We start from the raw sequence: 23654 nt of genomic DNA on the forward strand, positions 1-23654 counted from the left end.
TAAAAATTTTTCTCATTTGCGTTTTGACTTTGTTTTTTGTTACTTTACGTTGTGTGCGACAAATTCAAAATTTGTGTCAGTGCATGCAGTGGGTACTTTACCACCCTTTGCATACTCTGTTTTTTTATAATTTTAATAGTTGTTGAAGAAAGAAAAAGGGGAAAAACTAAAAATTTTGATACAAATAAAAGATCAACTTTTCTTTAACCGAGATAAAGCTGTGAAAAAAAACTGGCACAAGATGTCACGTGGCATTAATTCTGGCCCCTTCATCTATAAAATTTTTAAAAGATTTACAAGGACAACCACACCATTTGTTTTCGGTTTTAATGAGAAGTTGTTTCCTTTTGAAAATCACCATTCCCCATTTTCTACTATTCATAAAAAAAATATTTGAATTTTATAAGGAAACATCAAATAGTTCAGTGAGACCCAAAATTATTCCACTTCCCGCAAAAGGGGGTAATTTAATCGGTGCGATATAAAACTTTAAATTCCCTTTTCATTGTCTACCTCAAAATTTTTTTATTTATTATTTAAATGTTGGAAGGGGGCCTCATTTTTTTTGTTTACAACCAAAGGGTTTTTAAATTGCGGGCAAAATTAAGTTTTGCGAAAATTTGACCTGGAATTTAAAAATCTCAAAAACGTGAACATTTTGGGACTGGAATTAAACCCCCTTTACATATTATTTTAGATGTATTAAAAAATTTATTCTAATAATAAAACCCTGAAATTTTTTCTTTTTTTAATTGTAATGAACAAGCCCGTTTATCATAAAAATGATCCCTCGATCACCCCCCAGAAAAACTGCTTCCCCCTTGGGACCTTTAGTCAAACTGCCCTCTGATCACAAACCTGAAGAAATTTCCCCCCCCCCCCCCAAAAAACCATTTTGACCAGCATAGTTCTAGAAAAATGAAAAAAGCTTCCACAGATTTGGGTCTTTTGAAAATTGTGTCAGTATTTTTTGACAAAGAGAATTGTGATATGACATAAATTTAAACTAATAATGGGGAGCTTTTTGTCCCCCCCCTTTTTTAAAAAAAAAATTGGGGAACAAATAGGCTGCTCCTTCCTTTTGGGTCTTTTTTTTTTTACACCCCCCCCCCCCCCCCCCCCTTTCCCCCCCCCCTCCATAACTGCATCCTTTAAGGGTTTTGAAAAAACTTTGCATAAAGTTTCCCCTAATGGAATCATGTGCATTGGCAAAACCAGCCCTAGGTCAAGGTCAAAGGTAAAAGGTGAACGGGTCTGTTTCATTCCGGCCGTAAAACTGCCAATTAAAGGGGTTTTTAAATAATTGGGATAAATGTTTACCCTAGAAATTTGGGGTCATCGTAAGACTCAAAGCCCAGCCCAAGGTCAAGGTCACTTTGAAGTCAAAGATTAACAAGATTTTTTAATGTCCTCATAAAAACGCCGTCATCAAGGGATTTTGAAATTACTGGTACAAATTTTCCCCCTAATGAACAACCTGTCGCCAGATCCAGACCCCTAGTCTAAGGTCAAAGGGCACAGAGGGCCCAAAAATCAGAACAAGAATCTTTGGAGCATTTCTTTTGCATGGGGGAAATTTTTTGGGAACTTTGGGAAATTGTTCACATATGAGAACAAAAAAAGTGTCATGCGCAAAAAACCCCGATCCCAATTTTGAATTACTTCCCTTTTTTGTTACTTTCATGTAAATGCTTATTTGTAACATTTTTATTCTGGGCTGGGTGGGGGTAATTTAGACCATGCACTTTTTCTGTATACAACTGCGTGTTACATCCAATTTTTTTTGCCCCCGAAGGGGGGCATTATTTTTTTTAACTGTCGGTCCGTCAGTCTGTCGGCCTGTCCGATTTTGTGCCGGGCCATATCTTTGTCATCGTTGATGGATTTTCAAAAACTTGGCATGAAAGTCTACCACAGTAGACGCGTGTTTGCGCGCAGACCCAGGCTGTGCTCAAAGGAAGGACCTTTGACATTAAAAGGGTGAGATTGATGGGCGTGTCCGGGCCCTTCTTTGTCTCGATGGGTGGTTTTCAAAAATTTGGCATGTTTTTTTCCCAGTAAGACGACGGTCGCGCGCAAGCCCCCGGGCCGATGTGTGGAAGTAAGGAAATTTAACACATCCCCCAATCTTTTCCTAAAAACCCCCCCCGCCCCCCCCACTCTAATTTATCGTAAATCCCCCCCCCCGACGAAGAAAATTTCCCACGTTAGCCTCAGACTAACCCCTTCTTTACTTTGTACAAACAAAAATATGAGCTAAAAGGGGTTTCCACAAAGTTCATTCCCACCCATGTTGAAAGCAATTTTTTTCGAGCGCTTTCGTTTGTGCGTGGGACTGACATAGTTTTGTAGGACCACCATGCTCCCCCCCCCCCCCCCCCCCCCCCCGTTTTCCTTGAAAAAAACCCTCCCTCCCCCATCTCTCCAAATCCCCCCCCTTCCCCCTTTCCCCACCGGGTTTCACATATTCAGTTTAAAAGTTGGCCCCTCACAACACTTTGATACACCACAGTCACAAAAATAGCCCCCCCCCTCCTCCGCTGGTCCTTCCTCAAAAAAGACCCCCCCCCCCCAAAAAATCCCCCCCCCCCCCTTGGGTTCCCCAAAACCCCCCCCCCCCCCCTTCCACACCCTGTTCACCCAAACCTTTAAAGGCTCACGCCACACTGTGATTTTGGTTAAATAAAATCCCCCCCCCCACCAACACATACACAGCTCGTTTTCAAAAATCGCCCCCCCCCCCCCCCCTGGGCCTCAAAATACCCCCCCCCCCCCTGGGGCATTTTACCCCCCCCCCCCCCCTTCCACACCCCCGGTTTCCTAAAAAAAAAAAACCCCCTTTTCCCCCCAAAAGGGTCCCCCCAAATACCCCCTCCCCTTTTGGGGATTTCAGAAAATTCCCCCCCCCTCCCCCCCCATTGGGGTTATCAGAAAAAACCCCCCCCTCCGGAGAATTTTCCCCCCTTCCCCCTTCCCCACCCCGGGTACCTCAAAGCCCCCCCCCCTTTTCCCGCTTAAATTAAAAACCCCCCCCCCCCTTCCTGCTTAACTTTAAAAAACCCCCCCCCCCCTTTACCGCAAATCAAAACACAAGAAATAAATACCCCCCCCCTTTGCTCAAAGGGCCCCCCTGTTCCCTCTTTCTGTAATTACCCCCTGTACCAAAAAAATGCTTCCCAGGGAGGGGGTGGATATTTTTTGGGGAAAAGCCCTTCATGGCTGATCTTGCAGTCGTGTAAAAACATAAAAATTTCATTTTTTTCCTCTTATGAACTCTTTCTCTTAGTCCTTTAGACTTAATTTTTTTGTTTCAGTTTTTTCAAAAAAAACAAAAACACTATCCACTTTTCCCATTTGTCCAGCTAAAAACAGGAAGTGTCTTGGGATAAGGATCCATATCTCTAGTAGATCTATACATAGAGCTCTGAACTCGGCTACCCATATTGGGCCTCAGTCAGAGCTCTATTCCCTTCCATTCAAAAATATGCACTATAAGGTAGTGTTATTTCTAGAGCTCAAAAAGGGCAGGGTGCTGCCAAAAAGGGGCAGGGTGCTGTCCGAAAGGGGCAGGGTGCTCTTTTAGACGTGAAAGTTACCATATATATATAGCAGTAGTCGCATTTCTAGATGTCTATAGTTAATATGTATTCCATTTATCTTTATTGCACACTTAAAAGAAATGTCACAGAATAAAGTGGTAAATCTTCCCAAAACCAGTAACAAAGTTTACAAAGGCTTTTTACTTACTTTATAGTTTAGGTTAAACCATTCAAGCCTTTCTCTTAAAAAATGTCACCAAGAATGTCAACTTATTCATATGAATATGAAATAGTGGAGGGCCTTAATTTAATCTTGAAACCAAGATCATGTTGTAAACAACATAGTTAAAGGCCTGTTTCAGGTCACATTGTAAACTAATAATTATCAAAAGTCATGTTGTATTGATCAGGTCTTTCATCAATATTTCATTAACAGAAAAGTGCTATTACAGTCAGGTTAAAGTTTACTAAAACGCATATCCAAAATATACTATCCGGATACTGGTACACTTTCGGAATGTTGTCTAAAAGTAGTTTTTACTCAGTTTACATGACCCACTAGGGTAAACCAGAGATAGTTCCTCAAATTTTGATGTTTCTCATCATAAAAAATACCCCGACTGTCAGCTTTTTTTGAAGGAAATATGGAAAAATTGCATACGACATCGGGAGTAATAAGACTCGTGAACGGACAATCTAAACTTACTTTTACTTTCGATATTCATTAAAATTTGTGCATTTTCTAGTTTAAATTACAGTAGAATCAAACTGCATTGATATTATACTTGTTATTATACTAAACAACGGTCTAATTTAAATTTTGCACAAAGAAATCTAGGGCACTTTTCACGTGCTCGGTAATCAGCTGGCCGCTTACGCACGCCTTTTTGACATAAATTTCACAGGATCCATACTCTTTATCAATTAGTTTTAACACTTCATTGATTCTCATTACCTGTGTGCACTCGCCGTGACGTAATTTGCTGATAAAAAAATCGTCGAGGCATGTCAACAGGGAAATTGGCGGGATTTAGCAGAAGATCAAAGGCAAGAGGGCACATTTTAAGGGCAGCGTGGCGGCAGTAAAAAAGGGCAGGGCGGGGCGCCCCACTGCGTCGCTCTAGAAATAACACTAATAAGGTTTCAGCTAATGTATGTTCTATATACGCATTTTGCCAAAAATTTGTTTACTTAGCTAACTGATTGCCACTTTTTCTACATTTCTATGAAGTCGACTCTTTCCGCAATGTTCAGATGATTACTTTTAGTTGTGTTTTTCCGTATCAATCGCACATCCAAATCGATGCGAGACGCCATGTTGAATTTGACCACAAGGCATCATGGGAAATATGCAAATTAGGTAGGTCAATGAAAATGTTAAGTAATTACATTGTCGCGGGATAATCACGGGAAATGAATCAAATTCCACGTCTCACGAGCAGCTTGAAACTAATCCTAGTTGCGAAATTGTCCTGTTCTGAATAAACAAAAGTTATTTTAAAAAGAAATATGAACATTTATAAGGTAAACAGACTCACTTTATTGTTAATCTTCCAAAGTTGTGATCCCTCCAAAATTTACAATTCACAAACAAATTTCATTTTAATTGTCTGTCTTCTCGACGACATCATAAGTCTGACTTCGTCGATCATCTCCAGACTCGATGAAATCCAGGCACCGATCGCACCATGCTCTTGAAACGACGATTCATTGAATTCAACATCATTTCCAAAAGCATGGTTCAAAGATAACCTGTAGTTTAGTATCCTTATTGAATTATTTCCAGTTCCTTTAGCAATCATTTTTCCAACAGTTTTAATAAATAAATAAATAGAATATGATTATTCTCTATGTTCGCATCCTTGTTGTTACTGTTTCACTTAACGGGTGACGTATGAGACAAATGACATAAGAAGACCGAGAGCTTCACGCAAATTTACATGAGGCGCATTCGGGTATACTGTACTCAGTATACTGAACTTCTAGTGACGGCACTACAATAGATTGTCAATTTGTCAGGGCTCTGTCTCCGGACAGTTTATTTGTAATATAGACATGTTACGTAGTTGTCTAGAAATATATTACAACTCACTTTTTAATAGAGGAGGCGAGTTCCGTTTTGAAGAAGCAGTCCATCTTGATAAAGAAATTCTATTTTATAGTTTGGCCTTAAGAAAAATATTTGTTTCCGGTATCATGCTAAAAATATTAGGGTAGGTAGATCTAGGTAGGATTTTTGTTTTGGATTTTTTTTTATAAAGGGAGATTTTTCGGAAATTATTTTTTTGTCAAAAAATGAATACAAATAATGGGGTTATGCCGCTAGAGTATCAGCATCAGTAAATTGATTTCTAACATCACTGACCATGTTTAAAGCAGAAAAAGTGCATTCTCCAAGGCCATAAAAACATTTAGGGTCGGACCAAAAATTTAGGGTAGGTCGGGATACCGTAAACAATTTTTTATGCGTTATCATGCCTTTACTTGATTTTCGACTCGTAATATTACATATTACACATATTATGTGCATAATATAATAAATTATGAGTCAGTAAGGTTTAAATCAAAGGCCTGAAGGGCCTGAGTCGGCTAATGATTGATGTACTGACAGTATAGTCTACCAGTTTCAGTTTGTTTTTAGTTTTTTTCTTAAAATTTCATAACACAGCTCGATATTTACCCAGAATATTATATCCGGATACGATTACACATTTTTTCCAGTTTCAACAATATATTTTACAAATTGTGATGATACGAAGACATTTAGCAGCAATTGGCAGTATCTGACATTGAAGTTTACGGTTAAATTACCTCTTATTTAAATCTTTTCATAAAAAAGTTGTTTCGTTTCGTGAAAGCAGCCAAACATAGACGATCTACTTTTGATTTCAAAAACTACAAGAAAATACAATTTAATGTTTTGCCGATTTGTTTTTTTCTCGAAAACTAAGAATTAAAATCATTTTTAATATCAGTAGTAACTAAACAGGCATAATCCGCTTTTAGTCCCCCCGGGGATTTTAACTTTTTCCAAAAATTTAAGAACGTTTGTAAAGAGGTGAAGAATGCGTTTCTCTCTGATCATGATCATCCAGACGCTTGATTTAAGGAACCAATGAAAACATAAATATTTATCACGTGCTTATTCATTCAAACATGTAATGTCAGAACTCACATGGCGTACTGTCAACATTATAAAAGTAAAGGTCAAACAGCATGAAATTTAATTTTAATAAATATAGACAAAATAAACCTCAATTACATTTCTTTTTGTCTTTTAGAAGCATGTGTATACACTGCTTTCATATAATACATTGAATTAGTGTCTAAGAATTGTAAATTTCTCTATCATTTTTAGACATAGTTATAAATTTAAAATGAAATTTAATGCCGCATGGACTTGTCGTTACACATGTACACGTGTAATATGAAAGGAAATACACCCTCAATATCAGTGTTTTACCATATGTAACAGGAGAGGAAAAATGTGCAGCCCGATGCAGGACTGGAACCTGCGACCTTCTGCTTACAAGTCAGATGCTGTACCAACTGAGCTAATGGGACAGTCAATATCATATATCAATTACTAGTATATACATTATATACATACTACTTCATTCCTCCCTCCTTTTTTCAAAGACAAACTCAGATTCTTTTGACTAATCCAGCCATTGCTTCACCCTAGCTCTAAGATTCCAAGGCTAGTCACCACGGCACGAATGTAATAGGAGAGGAAAAATGTGCAGCCCGATGCAGGACTCGAACCTGCGACCTTCTGCTTTCAAGACAGATGCTCTACCAACTAAGCTAATAGGACAATCGATATCATAGACCAATTATATACATTGTATACACACGGCTACATTTATAAAGAATAGACACTGTTCCTAATATGGGTTGTCAAAGCACGCTTCCACGTATAAATTATGAGTTACCTTTAGGAAAATTCTATAGAATATGATACGATTCATTCCGTATTAAAATAAACATGTTAGAAATCAGATCTACATAATTATAATTAATATAGTTTAAGTCCCCGTACATGTTTTACCAATTCTGTAGCACAATATTAAAGGAATTAATATTTTGTCATCTATATATATATATATATATATATATTATAATCCGGTTTTAGTCCCTTTTTAGCCCACCATCATCAGATGGTGGGCTATTAAAATCACTCTGCGTCCGTGGTCCGTCCGTCCGTCATTCCGTCCGTCCGTCCGTCCGTCCGTCCGTTAACAATTTCTCGTTATCGCATCTCCTCAGAAACTACTGGGGGGATTTTGACCAAACTTTGTCAGAATGATGTATTGATACCCTAGTTGTGTCCCCCTGAAAATCAGACTGGTTCAACAATTTATGAGTGAGTTATGGCCCTTTGTTTATTTCTATAATTTATATAGATTTATATAGGGAAAAACTTTGAAAACCTTCTTGTCCAAAACCACAGAGCCTAGGGCTTTGATATTTGGTATGAAGCATCATCTAGTGGTCCTCTACCAAGATGATTCAAATTATTTCTCTGGGGTCAAATATGGCCCCGCCCTGGGGGTCACTTGGTTTATATAGACTTATATAGGGAAAAACTTTGAATAACCTCTTGTCCAAAACCACAGGGCCTAGGGCTTTGATATTTTGTATGTGACATCATCTAGTGGTCTTCAACTAAGATTGTTCAAATTATAGCCCTAGGGTAAAATATGGCCCCGCCCTGGGGGTCATATGGTTTACATAGACTTATATAGGGAAAAACTTTGAAAATCTTCTTGTCCAAACCACAAAGCCTAGGGCTTTGATACTTGTAATGTAGCATCATCTAGTGGTTCTCTACCAAGTGTGTTCAAAATATCCTCCTAGGGTTAAATAGGGCCCCGCCCCGGGGGTCACATGGTTCATATAGACTTATATAGGGAAAAAGCTTTTAAAATGTTCTTGTCAGTAACTACAACATTCAAACTTGGACCACATGTATATTTTTGAGTGGCAAGATGAACCTTGACTTGAGTTGACCTTGATTTTGACCTAGTGACCTACTTTCACATTTCTGTAGCTACAGCCTTCAAATTTGGACCACATGCATAATTTTGTGCACTGGGAAAAACCCTGACCTTTATTTTGACCTAGTGACCTACTTTCACATTTTTGAAGGTACAGGCATCGAATTTGGACCATATGCATAGTTTCGTGTTTCAAAATGAAATTTGACATTGATTTTGACCTAGTGACCTACTTTAACATTTCTCAAGCTACAGCCTTCAAATTTGGACTACATGCATAGTTTTGTGTACCGAAAAAAACTTTGACCTTGACATTGACCTAGTGACCTACTTTCACATTTTTGAAGGTACAGGATTCAAATTTGGACCACATGCATAGTTTTGTATTCTGAAATAAAATTTGACCTTGATTTTGACCTAGTGACCTACTTCTACATTTCTCAAGCTACAGCCTTCAAATTTGGACCACTTGCATAGTTGTGTGTACTGAAATGACCTTTGACCTTTACATTGACCTAGTGACCTACTTTCACATTTCTAAGGTACAGGCTTCAAATTTGGACCACATGCATAGTTTTGTATTCCGAAATAAAATTTGACCTTGATTTTGCCCTAGTGACCTACTTTTACATTTCTCAAGCTACAGCCTTCAAATTTGGACCACGTGCATAGTTTTGTGTATCGAAACAAACTTTGACTTTTACATTGACCTAGTGACCTACTTTCACATTTTTGAAGGTACATGCTTCAAATTTGGACCACATGCATAGTTTTGTATTCCGAAGTAAAATTTGACCTTGATTTTGACCTAGTGACCTACTTTTACATTTCTCAAGCTACAGCCTTCAAATTTGGACCACTTGCATAGTTTTGTGTACTGAAATGAACTTTGACCTTAAGATTGACCTAGTGACCTACTTTCACATTTCTGTAGCTACAGGCTTCAAATTTAGGACCACATGCATAGTTTTGTGTACGGAAACAAACTTTGACCTTGACATTGACCTAGTGACCTACTTTCACATTTTTGAAGGTACAGGATTCAAATTTGGACCACATGCATAGATTTGTGTTGTGTACTGAAATGAAATTTGACCTTGAGCTAGTCAATAAGTCTTGAAATTTGGAACACTCAAAAATGGCACATTGGTGGGCGCCAAGATCACTCTGTGATCTCTTGTTATTTATTACAGTAGTAAAAAACGTATTAGAAATAGTCACCTGGGATGATTTCTTTTACGTATTTAGCAGTGATAAATAGTACTCGGGGACTATTCCTTTCAACGTATAATAAGATTCATTCCGTAAAATTCCCTTTAAGACAGTTACCCCCAAACATTGCCAAGCCCCATTTGCTGTAGCATTGTAGGCCCCCGAAGAAAACCCTCTTCCCGGGGAAAACTTCCCCTTCAGTAGCATTAATAATTATCTAAATTACACTTTAAAAATATTTGTTTCTCTATATATAATCCGGTTATAGTCCCCTTTCGTATTTTATATATGTTAAATGCCTATAAGAAATAGTCCCCGGGTACTATTTCTCAGTGGTAATTGCTTATAAGAAATCATCCCCGGGGATTATTTCTAATAGGCGTTTAACACTGTTAATAAACAAAAAGGGACTAAAACTGGATTATATATATAGATGAGAAATAATTCATTCATTTATTATTATGCTATGTAAGGGGAAGTATTCCCCTGGAAGAGGGTTTTCTTCGGGGGGCCTACAATGCTATAGCAAATGGGGCTTGGTAATGTTTGGGGGTATAACTATCTTAAAGGGAATTTACGGAATGAATGTTATTAACCCTTAAAAAGAATAGTCCCCGCCTCCCGGGTACTATTTCTCAATGCAAAATACGTATCAGAAATCATCCCTGGGGATTATTTCTAATAGGCCTTTCACACTGTTAATAAATAAAAAGGGACTAAAACCGGATTATATATATAGTAGAGAAATAATTCATTCATTTATTATTATGCTACGTAAGGGGAAGTATTCCCCTGGAAGAGGGTTTTCTTCGGGGGCCTACAATGCTATAGCAAATGGGGCTTGGCAATGTTTGGGGGTATAACTATCTTAAAGGGAATTTACGGAATGAATGTTATTAACCCTTAAAAAGAATAGTCCCCGCCTCCCGGGTACTATTTCTCAATGCAAAATACGTATCAGAAATCATCCACTGGGATTATTTCTAATAGGCCTTTCACACTGTTAATAAATAAAAAGGGACTAAAACCGGATTATATATATAGTAGAGAAATAATTCATTCATTTATTATTATGCTACGTAAGGGGAAGTATTCCCCTGGAAGAGGGTTTTCTTCGGGGGCCTACAATGCTACAGCAAACGGGGCTTGGCAATGTTTGGGGGTAACTGTCTTAAAGGGAATTTACGGAATGAATCTTATTTACTGTTAAAAAGAATAGTCCCCTGGTACTATTTCACAATGCTAAATAGGTATTAGAAATCATCCCCGGGGATTATTTCTAATAGGCGTTTAACACTGTTAATAAATAAAAAGGGACTAAAACCGGATTATATATATAGAAGAGAAATAATTCATTCATTTATTATTATGCTACGTAAGGGGAAGTATTCCCCTGGAAGAGGGTTTTCTTCGGGGGCCTACAATGCGTTAGCAAATGGGGCTTGGTAATGTTTGGGGGTAACTGTCTTAAAGGGAATTTACGGAATGAATGTTATTAACCCTTAAAAAGAATAGTCCCCGGGTACTATTTCTCAGTGCAAAATACGTATCAGAAATCATCCCCGGGGGTTATTTCTAATAGGCCTTTCACACTGTTAATAAATAAAAAAGGACTAAAACAGGATTACATATATAGACGAGAAATATTTCATTTATTTGTTATTATGCAACGTAAGGGGAAGTATTCCCCTGGAAGAGGGTTGTCTTCGGGGGCATACAATGCTACAGCAAACGGGGCTTGGCAATGTTTGGGGGTAACTGTCTGAAAGGGAATATACGGAATGAATCTTATAATACGTTAAAAATAATAGTCCCCAGTACTATTTCTCAATGGTAAATACATATCAGAAATCATCCCCGGTGACTATTTTTGATGGGTGTTTGACACTGTTAATAAACAAAAAGGGACTAAACCCGGATTAGAAAGGCCATGTGAGTTTTGACATTGCATGCTTGAATAAACAAACAGGTGATAAATATGTACTATGTTTTCATTGGTTCCTTAAATCAAGCATCTAGATGATCAAGATCATAGATATACGCATTCTTCAACGTTCTTAAATTTTTGGAAAAAATTAAAATCCCCGGGGGGACTAAAAGCGGATTATGCCACTAAACAAACCAGTAAGAGCTTCTTCTTCAGATAATTTATCAGTTTACTGACTGCAAAATTCAACCTATGCAAAGTTTATAGAAATCATACGATGCGTGTTTACGTTCAATGTGGGAGAATTAAGGCTGATCGGCTATGTTACCTAACGCATCCAGACGATTCAGATTTTGTTTTTAAAAAAGCATTGTGTGCGTTTCTGTAATTTTATATACGTTTTTATACGCTTAGAAATTATTAGACACGCGTATTTGCATTATTTCTATACGTAATTTACGCTAATACGTGTCTTATCTGGAGCCCTGTGGAACTATTTTTTGTCTTTCGCTGGATGTTACCCAAGCTTTGTAAGCCTGCGCAATTCTTAAATGAAAAATTCGCACTTCGTGAAAATTGCTTGAACCGATGTAAAACTGGTACTTTCTGGTCAGAATTGAGCAATAAGCACCATTTTAAGACAAACATGGCATATTATTTGCATATATTGGGCAAATTTTATATTTTTTCGGAAAGTAGGCAAAACTCTGTTTTTAAGGTGATTCCCCACATCTCAGTTTTGCATCAGCGACACCATTTTAGGTAAGAATGACAGAAATCGATTATTTTTCGTGTACTTCTAGCTGTTTCTTGCAAACGAATTATAGAAATAAGAAAAGTAAGGCCGTATGATACTATATTTAATGAAAAATTGGCATTATCTATGCCCCTGACACGTTTTTTGCAGGTGTGGACTGTCTGTCTGAATGGGGCATAATTCCGACAGTAGCCATTCTTTCAAACTGAAAGTTGGCAAAATTGTTGACAAATGACTTACATACAGTAATTGACTGCAACAGAACGATTTTGAAAACTTTGGTATTTCTTATAGGCATGAAGGGGGCAATTGGCCGGATATGCCTCCGTGGTCCACTCGAATGTAGTCCATATCAATATATAGTGCAATTTTCCCGCCTAGTAAAGGCCCTTTTCATGCCAGATATAAGCTTTATTGATGCTTGATTGTAAAAATGAATGTCCGCAGATGATTTTAAGCTACGTTATATGCTTCAAAAGTTGATTTGAAGCTGCCTTGTAAAATGAAAGTGAAAGTAGGTATTTCCTGATGTCTACCTACGCAATATTAGCGTTTTCATCACGTGTCTCAGTCACGTGACCATGGTTTCACTGCATTATGGTCGACCCCATATTTTTTGGGTATATTTTGATTGCCTAAAGACAGACCTTCAAGACAAGGGTAGTCTCGCAGGAAGTGAAAGGCTAGAAGTCTTGATAAAAGTATGTTATAAGTCGTTAATTTTATATAGAAAATAGTAGCGGAGGCATTTAATACCTTCATACCTAAAAATGCACATTTATGCTTGATGAGTTACATTCGAGTATTGCACAATTACAAGTCATAAATATGACAGATTACATCGTATATTGGTCATAGCAAAGGGAATTGACACAACTTAACTTCATTCATGCAGTGAACTGTTTGAAGTTTGAGAAATCTAATGGAACTACATCCCTTCACGTGTTATTCGGTCCATTTAGAGAATCGCTGAACAGCAAGGACTCGTCAAAAGGCTTTCAGCCTTTAGCCGACTCAAAAATGAAAATATGAAAATTTAGGGACAAGTAAACATCGATGTTTAATTTCTTGTACATAGATCTAGGACATTGAATAAATGTCTTGGTTATTAAGAATGAAACTATAAAAAATAATTATGGTACAGCTGAACTTATTTTCATGTTGAACAGAAGTCACTTAAGTCAGTGATATTAACGACTACTCCCCTCCCCACCCAACACACATATACACGCCCGGACGCTCACTTTCCCTCAAAGTTCTGCGTCTTTGAGGCAAGGAACATTGCACTATTTTCACACATAAAAAATTTTTCTTCAACATGATGTTAGCCCGCCTGCCTAGCTCAATAGGGAGAAGAACGCAGATCTCCGGTTCGGGAGTTCGAGTCCCGGGTGAGGCGTATGTTTTCCGTGACGATCAACAAGGTCTTGCTCATAGAATGGGGAGAGACATGTAATTCTTATATTATAATTAGTACCGTTTTAGCTATTGGTTACCTCAAAATTTTGGCGGCAAATCTGTACGTGTTTACCATGCGACCCCTTTGTTAATGACCACCTGCTTATTTAGTTTTAAATTTATTTGTGTGATTTTCCCGTCCTGATTCGAAAATGTTAGTATACAAGTATGACTTTAAGAGAACGGAAATTTCCATAGAGACAGTGCAAGTTTATTCTAATTATATTACATATATATTATTTGCAATTTCCCGAGGGATTGTTTATGTCCGAGTCCATGAGACATTCTGCAGATGTTAACACACGGAAACATGTGTTTTAATTTTACTCTTATTCTGGTGTTGGATGAAGTATTCAAAAACAATCGGCTTCTCTGAGACGAATATGCTTTAAATTAGCGTTCCTGTGTCGTAAACACAATTTACAGTCTATAACGAAGACGTCACCGTCGAGGCGCATAGCGCTGACAGCCGGTAGGTATTGGAGGGGACCTCTGCCCATATAAGGAGCTTGGGGTTAGGGGTCTCTCGCCTGGATATTTTTTTTTAATACAGACTGGTGAGACATTCCCCTCATTATAGGGGGATCAGGGGGCTCTTCCCCTGGGAAGTTTTGAAATACAGACATGAAATGGTGGCCTTTGGTGCATTTTGAGTTAATATGATGAGTATAGGTCACTTCTCAGCCAACGAGGTTGGGGGAGGGGGGAGCACGAGCTGGATCCGGGCCTCAAGTCCGTATCTGACTGTCATTAAGACAAGTGAATGGTGAAACAAATTTTACGTTTTTGATATAAATTGGTAGGGGTGAGTTATGTCAATTTTTGTATTTACTTTATAAATAATTTATATAATATTTCTAACCGTAGACATCGATCTCGAAGAGTCAATGGTTATGAAGTTTGAGCACACAGCGCTTGCTCCTGCCCTTATCATGTTACTCAAACTCCTGATGGAAAACAACTTGATGTCAACATCTTCGTAAGGGGAGCGCTGGTCTAGTGGTTAAAGTGTCGGTCGCAGTTCATAGTTTCAAGCCCCCTGAGGTCACGACCGCATCTTCTCATATACGACACTAGTACAGGCCCATAGCCAGAGGTAAAAAAAATAGGGAGGCATTTGGTAGAGGGCCCGGGGGCATGCTCCCCTAGATTTTTTTTTGAGGGTGCCATTTCGTGCGTTTTTCTGCATTTCAAACATGTTTTTGTTACTTTTAAGATACCGAATTCGGAAAAAATAAATGACGTTAAAAAGATTCGCGTAAATTTTAGTTAATATAGATCTACAGAACAAGAGGGTCATGATGACCCTGGATTGCTCACCAGAGTAATATGAGCTACATGTTTCAAATGTCAAACTGATGATTTTTAGAATTTTTTTGGAAGATTTTCTATGTACAATCAAGTAACCCCTGGGGCGGGGCCAAGTTTACCCCGGGGGTCATGAATGGAACAAAGTTTGTAGAAGTCTACTAGGCAATGTAACATATCCAATATCTAAGATCTAGGCCTTCTGGTTTATTTTTAGCAAATTTATGAAGATTTCCCTATACACAATCAAGTAACCCCTGGGGCTGGGTAAATTTGACCCTGGGGGGTCCAGATTTGACATTTTTTTGTAGAAGTCTACTAGGCAATGCTACACGTCAAATATCTAAGATCTAAGCCTTCTGGTTTATTTTTAGAAAATTTTTGAAGATTTTCCTATGTAAAATCAAGTGACCCCATGTGGCGGGGTCAATTTGACCCCGAGGGTCATGATTTGAAACTTTTTTGTAGAAGTCTACTAGGCAATGCTACACGTCAAATATCTAAGATCTAGGCCTTTTGGTTTATTTTTAGAAAAGGAGGGGTCCCAGTTAGATGTCTGCGCAAAATGTTTTTTGATTTTATTTATACTTTGTGGTAATATACCTACATGTATTAAGTTTCATTAACAAGTGTTACTGTTACCAGTTTTGACCTACTTTTATATATATTCACATTTAAAGTGGGTGGGGTAATCTGACATGTGACCAGCCAGGAACACAATTTCTGTTATTTTTTTTAAAATGGTTCAAACCTTTTACCTGAAACTTTCATGATAAAATAACTATGCAATGGGCATTCACACAATATGTCGCATTTTAAATTGTACTGAATACTTTTTTCATCACAGAGCCACAAAGTGGTCTAATCAAATTTACTGATTTTCAATGGACGAACTTTACCAAAAAGCTAAAACATTTTTCATTAGTTGAGATATTAAGGTGTTATTTTCAGCAGATATTATAAACTAAATAAACATTAAAATGACAGTATATCAGTATGCTCTGATTAATATTGGAAGAGTGGTACACTCTCAAACTGGGAAAAAGTGAGTGGGGTAAATAAATATTCGAAGCAACACTACAAAAATTGTGGAGTTGTTAAGCAATGGCCTCATATTGTCTATTACTATCTTAATTTTATTAAATACAGCATTGATCGATAAATTTTAACAAAAAAATTCCCACTTTATACATGTGTGCCATGGAAAAAGCATGGACCTTGAACATGTCATGTAGACAAACCAAATTAACCCTGAAAGCTCAAAGTATTTAACAAAAGGTTTTGCCTGAGGCAGTATATTTTGAGGAAAGCTATTGTTCAAATTAACATTAAATTTTCTGCATTGATTTTTCCATGGCACACATGTATAAAGTCTTATTAAAGAGAAAAAAGTTTTGTTAAAATTTATCAACCAAGTCTGTATTTAATAAAACTAGAATGTGTCTGTAGGACACAGGGTGTGAATTTTTTTACTATTTCAGGGGCCATAACTCTGGAAATAGGGGGCAGACCCAGATAAAAAATAGTAGGTGCGCAAGTTCATATCATGATAAACACTCATCAATTTATATCAAATACTTTTTGAGCTAGGCGTGTCACAAGGTGAAAATGTCCTTTTTTGACTATTTCAGGGGCCATAACTCTAGGAATAGGGTGCGGACCCAGGTTAAAAATAGGAGATGCGCAAATTCATATCATGATTAAGACTAAGGCTAGGTTTCATGAATCTATATCAAGTACTTTTTGAGCTAGGCGTGTCACAAGGTGAAAATGTGCATTTTTTACTATTTCAGGGGCCATAATTCTAGAAATAGGGGGCGGAGCCAAACGAAAAATAGGAGGTGTGCAAGTTCATATCATTACAAAGACTCATGCAAGATTTCATTAATTTATATCAAATACTTTTTGGGCTAGGCGTGTCACAAGGTGAAAATGTGCATTTTTTACTATTTCAGGGGCAGTAACTCTAAAATTAGGGGGCGGAGTCAGACGAAAAATAGAAGGTGCGCAAGTTCATATCATGATAAAGACTCTTGAAAGATTTCATCAATTTATATCAAATACTTTTTGAGCTAGGCGCGTCACGAACTTCGGACGGACGCACGGACGGATGGACGGACGGACGCACGGACAAGAGAAAATCTATATGCCCCCACCACTCATGGGGGCCACAATTAAGATAGTAATAGACAATATGAGGTCATTTCGTAACAACTGCACAATTTTTGTAGTGTTGCTTCGAATTTTTATTTACCCCACCCACTTTTTCCCAGTTTAAGAGTGTACCACTGTTCCAATATTAATCAGAGTATACTGATATACTGTCATTTTAATGTTTATTTAGTTTACAATATCTGCTGAAAATAACACCTTAATATCTCAACTAATAAAAAATGTTTTAGCTTTTTGGTAAAGTTCGTCCATTGAAAATCAGTAAATTTGATTAGACCACTTTGTGGCTCTGTGATGAAATAAGTATTCAGTACAATTTAAAATGCAACATATTGTGTGAATGTCCATTGCATAGTTATTTTATCATGAAAGTTTCAGGTAAAAGGTTAGAACCATTTTTAAAAAAATAACAGAAATTGTGTTCCCGGCTGGCCACATGTCAGATTACCCCACCCACTTTAAATGTGAATATCGATAAAAGTAAGTCAAAACTGGTAACAGTAACACTTGTTAATGAAACTTAATACATGTAGGTATATTACAACAAAGTATAAATAAAATCAAAAAACATTTTGCGCAGACACCTAACTGGGACCCCCCCTTTTTGAAGATTTTCCTATGTAAAATCAAATGACCCCTGGGACGGGGTCAATTTTGAGCCCGGGGGTCATGATTTGAACAGATTTTGTAGAGGTCCACTAGGCAATGCTACACGTGAAGTATCTAAGCTGTAGACCTTCTGGTTTATTTGTAGAAAATTTTTGAAGATTTTCCTATGTAAAATCAAGTGACCCCTGGGCCGGGGGTCATGATTTGAACAGATTTTGTAGAGGTCCATTAGGCAATGCTACATGTCAAATATCTAAGCTGTAGGCCTTCTGGTTTATTTTTAGAAAAATTTGAAGATTTTTCTATGTACAATCAAGTAACCCCATTGGGCGGGGTTAATTTGATCCCGGAGGTCATGATTTGAACAAATTTTGTAGAAGTCTACTAGGCAATGCTACACGTTAAATATTTAAGACCTAGGCCTTCTGGTTTATTTTTAGAAAATTTTTGAAGATTTTCCTATGTAAAATCAAGTGACCTCTGGGGCGGGGTCAATTTTGACCCTGGGGGTCATGATTTGAACAAATTTTGTAGAGGTCCACTAGGCAATGCTACACGTGAAATATCTAAGCTCTAGGCCTTCTGTTTATTTTTAAAAAATTTTGGAAGATTTTCCTATGTAAAATCAAGTGACCCCTGGGGCGGGGTCAGTTCTGACCCCGGGGTCATGATCTGAACAACTTTAGTAGAGGTCCTCTAGGCAATGCTACATGTCAAATATCTAAGCTCTAGGGCTTCTGGTTTTTGAGAAGAAGATTTTTTTAAGATTTTCCTATGTAAAATCAAGTGACCCCTAGGGCGGGGTCAATTTTGACCCCGGGGTCATGATTTGAACAAACTTTGTAGAGGTCTACTTGGCAATGCTTCACACCAAATATCTAAGCTCTAGGGCTTCTGGTTTTTGAGAAGAAGATTTTTAAAGTTTTTCCTTTCTGTTGCCATGGCAACCAGAGTTCTGCATGGAATTCAATTCTTTGAACAATTTTTAAGGAAGACCATCCAAGGAACATCCCTGTGAAGTTTCATCAAAATTTCCCTGTTGGTTTAGGAGGAGATGTTGTTTAAAGGAAAGTGTGGATGGACAGACGATGGACGGATGGACACCGGACGGTGAGCAATCACAATAGCTCACCCTGAGCACTTTGTGCTCTGGTGAGCTAAAAATAAGAGTTTTGGATTAGCCAACGTATTTGCGATTATTGTCACTCTAAAACACTAATTTAAAGGCATATGGTCATGTTTGCTTGGTTTTTACATCTTCAGTTGAGTAAATGTATATAATTATGTTCATGTATAAACTTCTTAGCATGGCTGACGTGAAACGAAAATTTGAAAGAAGCAACACAGTTTATGCATATACAAATACAATACAGAAACGTAATACAAAATCAATGTACTTACATGTAGTACATAATATATTTTGTCAATCTTCTTAAAATATTATTACATTTTTGAAATTCAGCACTTGGATAAATAGTGCGTATCACATGTCAGATCTAAAAGATCAAATGTTGTCATAAAGTGTATACTTATAAGTTAATCAAAATCTAAAATGTCACACATTTATATAAAAAAGTATAAACGGGAAGATTCCATACTTACGAACAATTAATAAGTGTATCTGATATAAGTTCTTAACTTTTAAGTGACCATATATTTTTGAGAGAAATCTTATAACGAAGTTTTGAAATGCTGTACGTAGACCTATAATCGTGACTTTTTAGAAATGATATGTTCAAAGGTGTGTTAAGAACAAAACCTCATGATTGCAAGACTTCATTCTGTTGTAATGTCAAAATGAATCAATCTAGAAAGTATATCAACATTAAGTCAGATAAGCGCCACGTTTTATTTAGGTATGCGTAACATAAAACTTCTTTTGCAAGAACATGAACCAACTGACAGTGACAGTGTAAGCTGAAATATAAACTAACGGGCGCATAGGTTGTGCGAAAACTATGCTATATAGCATGGCCGTAGCGACTATTGAGCAACCGATCAGTATGATCAAGTATGTATTTAGACTCGAGGTCATATTTGCTAGACCAGATACAAAATTTTAAACCCATGTTTCTAACTTAAATTGCCAAGTTATTATTTTCTTGTACAGGTTGGCGATTCTTGGTCTAACTATATCCGTTTTCGGGACTGTGTACCTACGCACTCTCACTCTCTAGGTCATACGTATGAATGCCACGAGAAATAAAATTTATAAATCCCCACCTGTCTCCCAAGTGGTGTGGAAATCGTATATCAAAATGACACTCTGCCAAACATTCATGTTTTTTATTACTCAAACAGTACTGTTATAGTATTTGAATTTTTCCATGTATAAGGAGTCATATTCGGGTTTGTCGTATACAGCTCCTCTGTCCCAAGGAGCTATATGGGGTGTGACAAATATGTCTTCAGTTTTCATTTTCGAATAGGTATGTTATATGACAACAGCGTAAAACACGATACGACGTTATAATTATGTGTTATTTGTGAGATATTTCAGTATCGTACTTCAGTTGGTGCGCGCATTTCAGATATCTTAATGCGAGTGGTCTCATATTATAGAGATAGTACCCAAATTTTAAATTATGAAAAGCAATTGAATAATTCATGTTTGTTGCTTATATATAATATGCAAGACCAAAAAATCTTGAATTGATCATTTTGAGCATGTTGTTTTAATGTTTTTTAATTTCCATGTAGCCGCTCCTGCAGATAGTCCTACCTATCAAGCTATTGATAATTATTGCGGGAATAACTTCTCTTAATGACGGAAAATTGTAAGATACATGCATATTGTATGATATCAGAAAATGTTGTAAGTCTAATAAAATAAATTCAGATCGACTATTTAATTTGAAATTTAGATATAATGTTATTCGAACCATATCATAAAAATTTCAAACGATTTACCAAATATAATACTAAATCAAGTTTTGCAGTCAAAAAAGTTACTCATTAAGTTACACTTGCATCGTAATCTAAACACGCTAAATGAAACAATATATACAATACTGAGGAAAAAATGATTTTAAAATGTATGAAGCGTAGTGAATGCCGCAAGGTAAGTTTTTATGCCTTTTTAGTTGTTTGGATCTCATTACTTGGTAATATGGGCATAAGTTGCAGTGTCATTGAATTTGTGAAATAAAATAGGAATAAAAAGCACCTGATAACTCCGTTCGAATAATAGAAACAGACATCAGCCTCATACAGTAAATGAAATGATTTAATGGAAGATGTGAAATTCAAAAGATTGCACGAAGACAGCGTCTTGTAGAAATGGAAAATGCATTTAGCTACTTTTATACCACAAAGAGTAGCTAAACAATTTTCCGATTTAAAATTTAAACCTCTTTCGGGCAGCGGTGTGGAGTCTAATTACACGCTTATACACTTACCATTGCTACATTACATACAATGTATTGTTCAAGATTGTACGATACTACACTATGTCTACCTCTCACATGTACATGTAATTACGGTGTTAAAACCAAGATGTTGTAAAAGTTGCCAGTCGTTAGTTAAAAACTGATATATTAACTTACTACCTAAAATTACATTAAAGCTCAATCTCAACTTTTCTCAGCTAGAGCTGGGCTTAACTCTATCAAATATCGAAAGAAGCAATAAAAAAGATCAGGCCAGGGTATGAGGCTAGTGCCAATGTTGGTGCATATATTAGTAAACTGTATTTTTGTACATGTAGATTTATCAGACCTCGATGTTTCAGTCGTTCAGTTAAGATGTTCCACTTTTTAATGAAATTTATTAGCAAGTGCAGTGAGTGATAAAACACTTCTGTTGCATATACATATCTGAAACTCTGGGATATGGTCAAAATAAATGTATTATATTTGCTTAATGCAGATTTTGGTATTCCTAGTTCTACATCTTAGTAAATATTTCACAATTGTAATTCATTTAATAATTTCTACTGTAGACCTTTATTTCACTGTAAATGTTCATCTTGCTTAAATGTAGATGATACCATACTGGTTAATACCAACAAAAGTTTTACCACTATTACAAGAAATAGATGTCAGGTTAACATAATTTGATATCCTTTTATGGTCGTTTCATGATTCAGACACGCCAGTAAAGAAATTTTAGTATTATCTTCAAAAGATTTATAAGATATAATACTGAATCAAGTTACCGGTCAAAAAATGTCTACTGTCTGTATCAAAATCACAATATAATAACATGTTATCAGATACATTTGCGTCATAATCTAAACGCCGCAAAATGCAAAAAAAGTATCTAAAATACTAAGAAAAAAATGGTGAAACAGCTTTCAAATGTAAATAGCGAAATGCATACCCACAAGGTAAGTTTTTTTCCCTTTTAGTTGCTTGGATCTCATTACTTGGTAATATGGGCATAAGTTGCAGTGTCATTGCATTTGTAAAACAAAATGGGAGAAAAAAGCTCCTAATAACTGCGTTCGAATAATATAAACAGAAAGAAACCATAATACTGTAAATGTAAGGTATTTCAAAAATAGCAGGACAAAACAGTGTCTTATACCAATGAGATACGTATTTAGCTATTTTTATTCCAAAGAGCGTGACAGAATAGGTTTCCAGTCAAATTTAGAATTTAAATGATCAACAGCAAAACTCTTTCGGTCAGATGTGTTGAACCTAATGATAACTTGTTAACTTTCTAGAGGCCACATTTATGACTGTATCTTCATTAAACTTGGTCAGAATGTTAACCTTTACGATTTCTAGGTCAAGCTTGAATCTTGGTCATGTGGGGTCAAAAACAAGGTCACTAGGACAAATCAAAGGAAAAGCTAGAAAACACTCCAGAGGCCACATTTATGACCGTATCTTAATGAAACTTGATCAGAATGTTAATCTTAAAGATCTTTAGATCAAGTTTCAATCTGGGTGAGGTGGGGTCATAAGCTAGGTCACCAGGTCAAATCAAAGGTAAAGCTTGTTAACACTCCGGATAAATTTTTAATTAACTCTGGTGACGAAACGATAAATCAGTCAAATCGGCGGTAACACCCACCCATTACTTTACCAATTAATGTAATTACATATTTTCAAAACTTGTAGATGTAACAGAACTTTAGGCATGTCTTGCATTAAAAACTAGGGCACCAGGTCACGAGCTATAACCATACAAGAAACATTATACCCTATCGTTTGAATGTGTGATGTTAAGTTTAAGATTAAGGTATGTTTTTCTGGGTCGTGGAAAATACTAGGCACATGTAATCAAAGTTAGCGTAACATAGTCTAAAGCCAACCACGTGACTATTCATCGAAACGGCAGATTATCTTGATAACTGTTTCCATTCAATTCTTTAGTGGAAAATCTATAACTAGGTCAATGTCAAAGTAGTTACACGACCACATATTATGATCTAAGGGTCAAGCCAATCAAGTTAATTTAAGAATCTGGCCCGACTGTACCAGAATTGTCACGATTTATTTGAACGTGGCAAGTCAATTCTTCACGCATGGTAATAATAAAAACAAAATGGCCACGCGGGTTTGGCCGAGGATGTATCATTCCCCCATAATAGTTTTTACCTTCAATAAAAATTCCTACAATTTTGAAATTAAAGTTTTAAGTTATATTTCTGCATCGGGAGAACCACAATAGTTCATTTTGAAAGATGCAGTTTTTTAAAAGACGATAATTTGTAAACGATT

At 36.7% G+C, this 23654-nt stretch overlaps 1 protein-coding gene and 1 non-coding gene across 3 annotated transcripts in view; one reads left to right on the forward strand and one right to left on the reverse strand.

Moving 5' to 3' along the window:
• Positions 1–23654, forward strand: part of LOC123537927 (uncharacterized) — a 129798-nt gene that overhangs the window by 17683 nt on the left and 88461 nt on the right. The window contains exon 1 of one of the 2 annotated variants that reach the window (XM_045321860.2): positions 17638–17751. The exons of the other annotated variant lie outside the window; for it this stretch is intronic. Coding sequence (XP_045177795.2) covers positions 17739–17751 — 13 coding nt within the window. The 5' untranslated portion in view covers positions 17638–17738. Of the gene's footprint in view, positions 1–17637; positions 17752–23654 lie in introns of those variants that run through there. 2 annotated transcript variants of the gene reach the window in all.
• Positions 7284–7356, reverse strand: Trnas-uga (transfer RNA serine (anticodon UGA)). The gene has a single exon. It is a non-coding gene; the product is annotated as a tRNA-Ser (tRNA).

This window comes from Mercenaria mercenaria, chromosome 18, assembly GCF_021730395.1.
Source record: "Mercenaria mercenaria strain notata chromosome 18, MADL_Memer_1, whole genome shotgun sequence".
Taxonomy (NCBI): domain Eukaryota; kingdom Metazoa; phylum Mollusca; class Bivalvia; order Venerida; family Veneridae; genus Mercenaria; species Mercenaria mercenaria.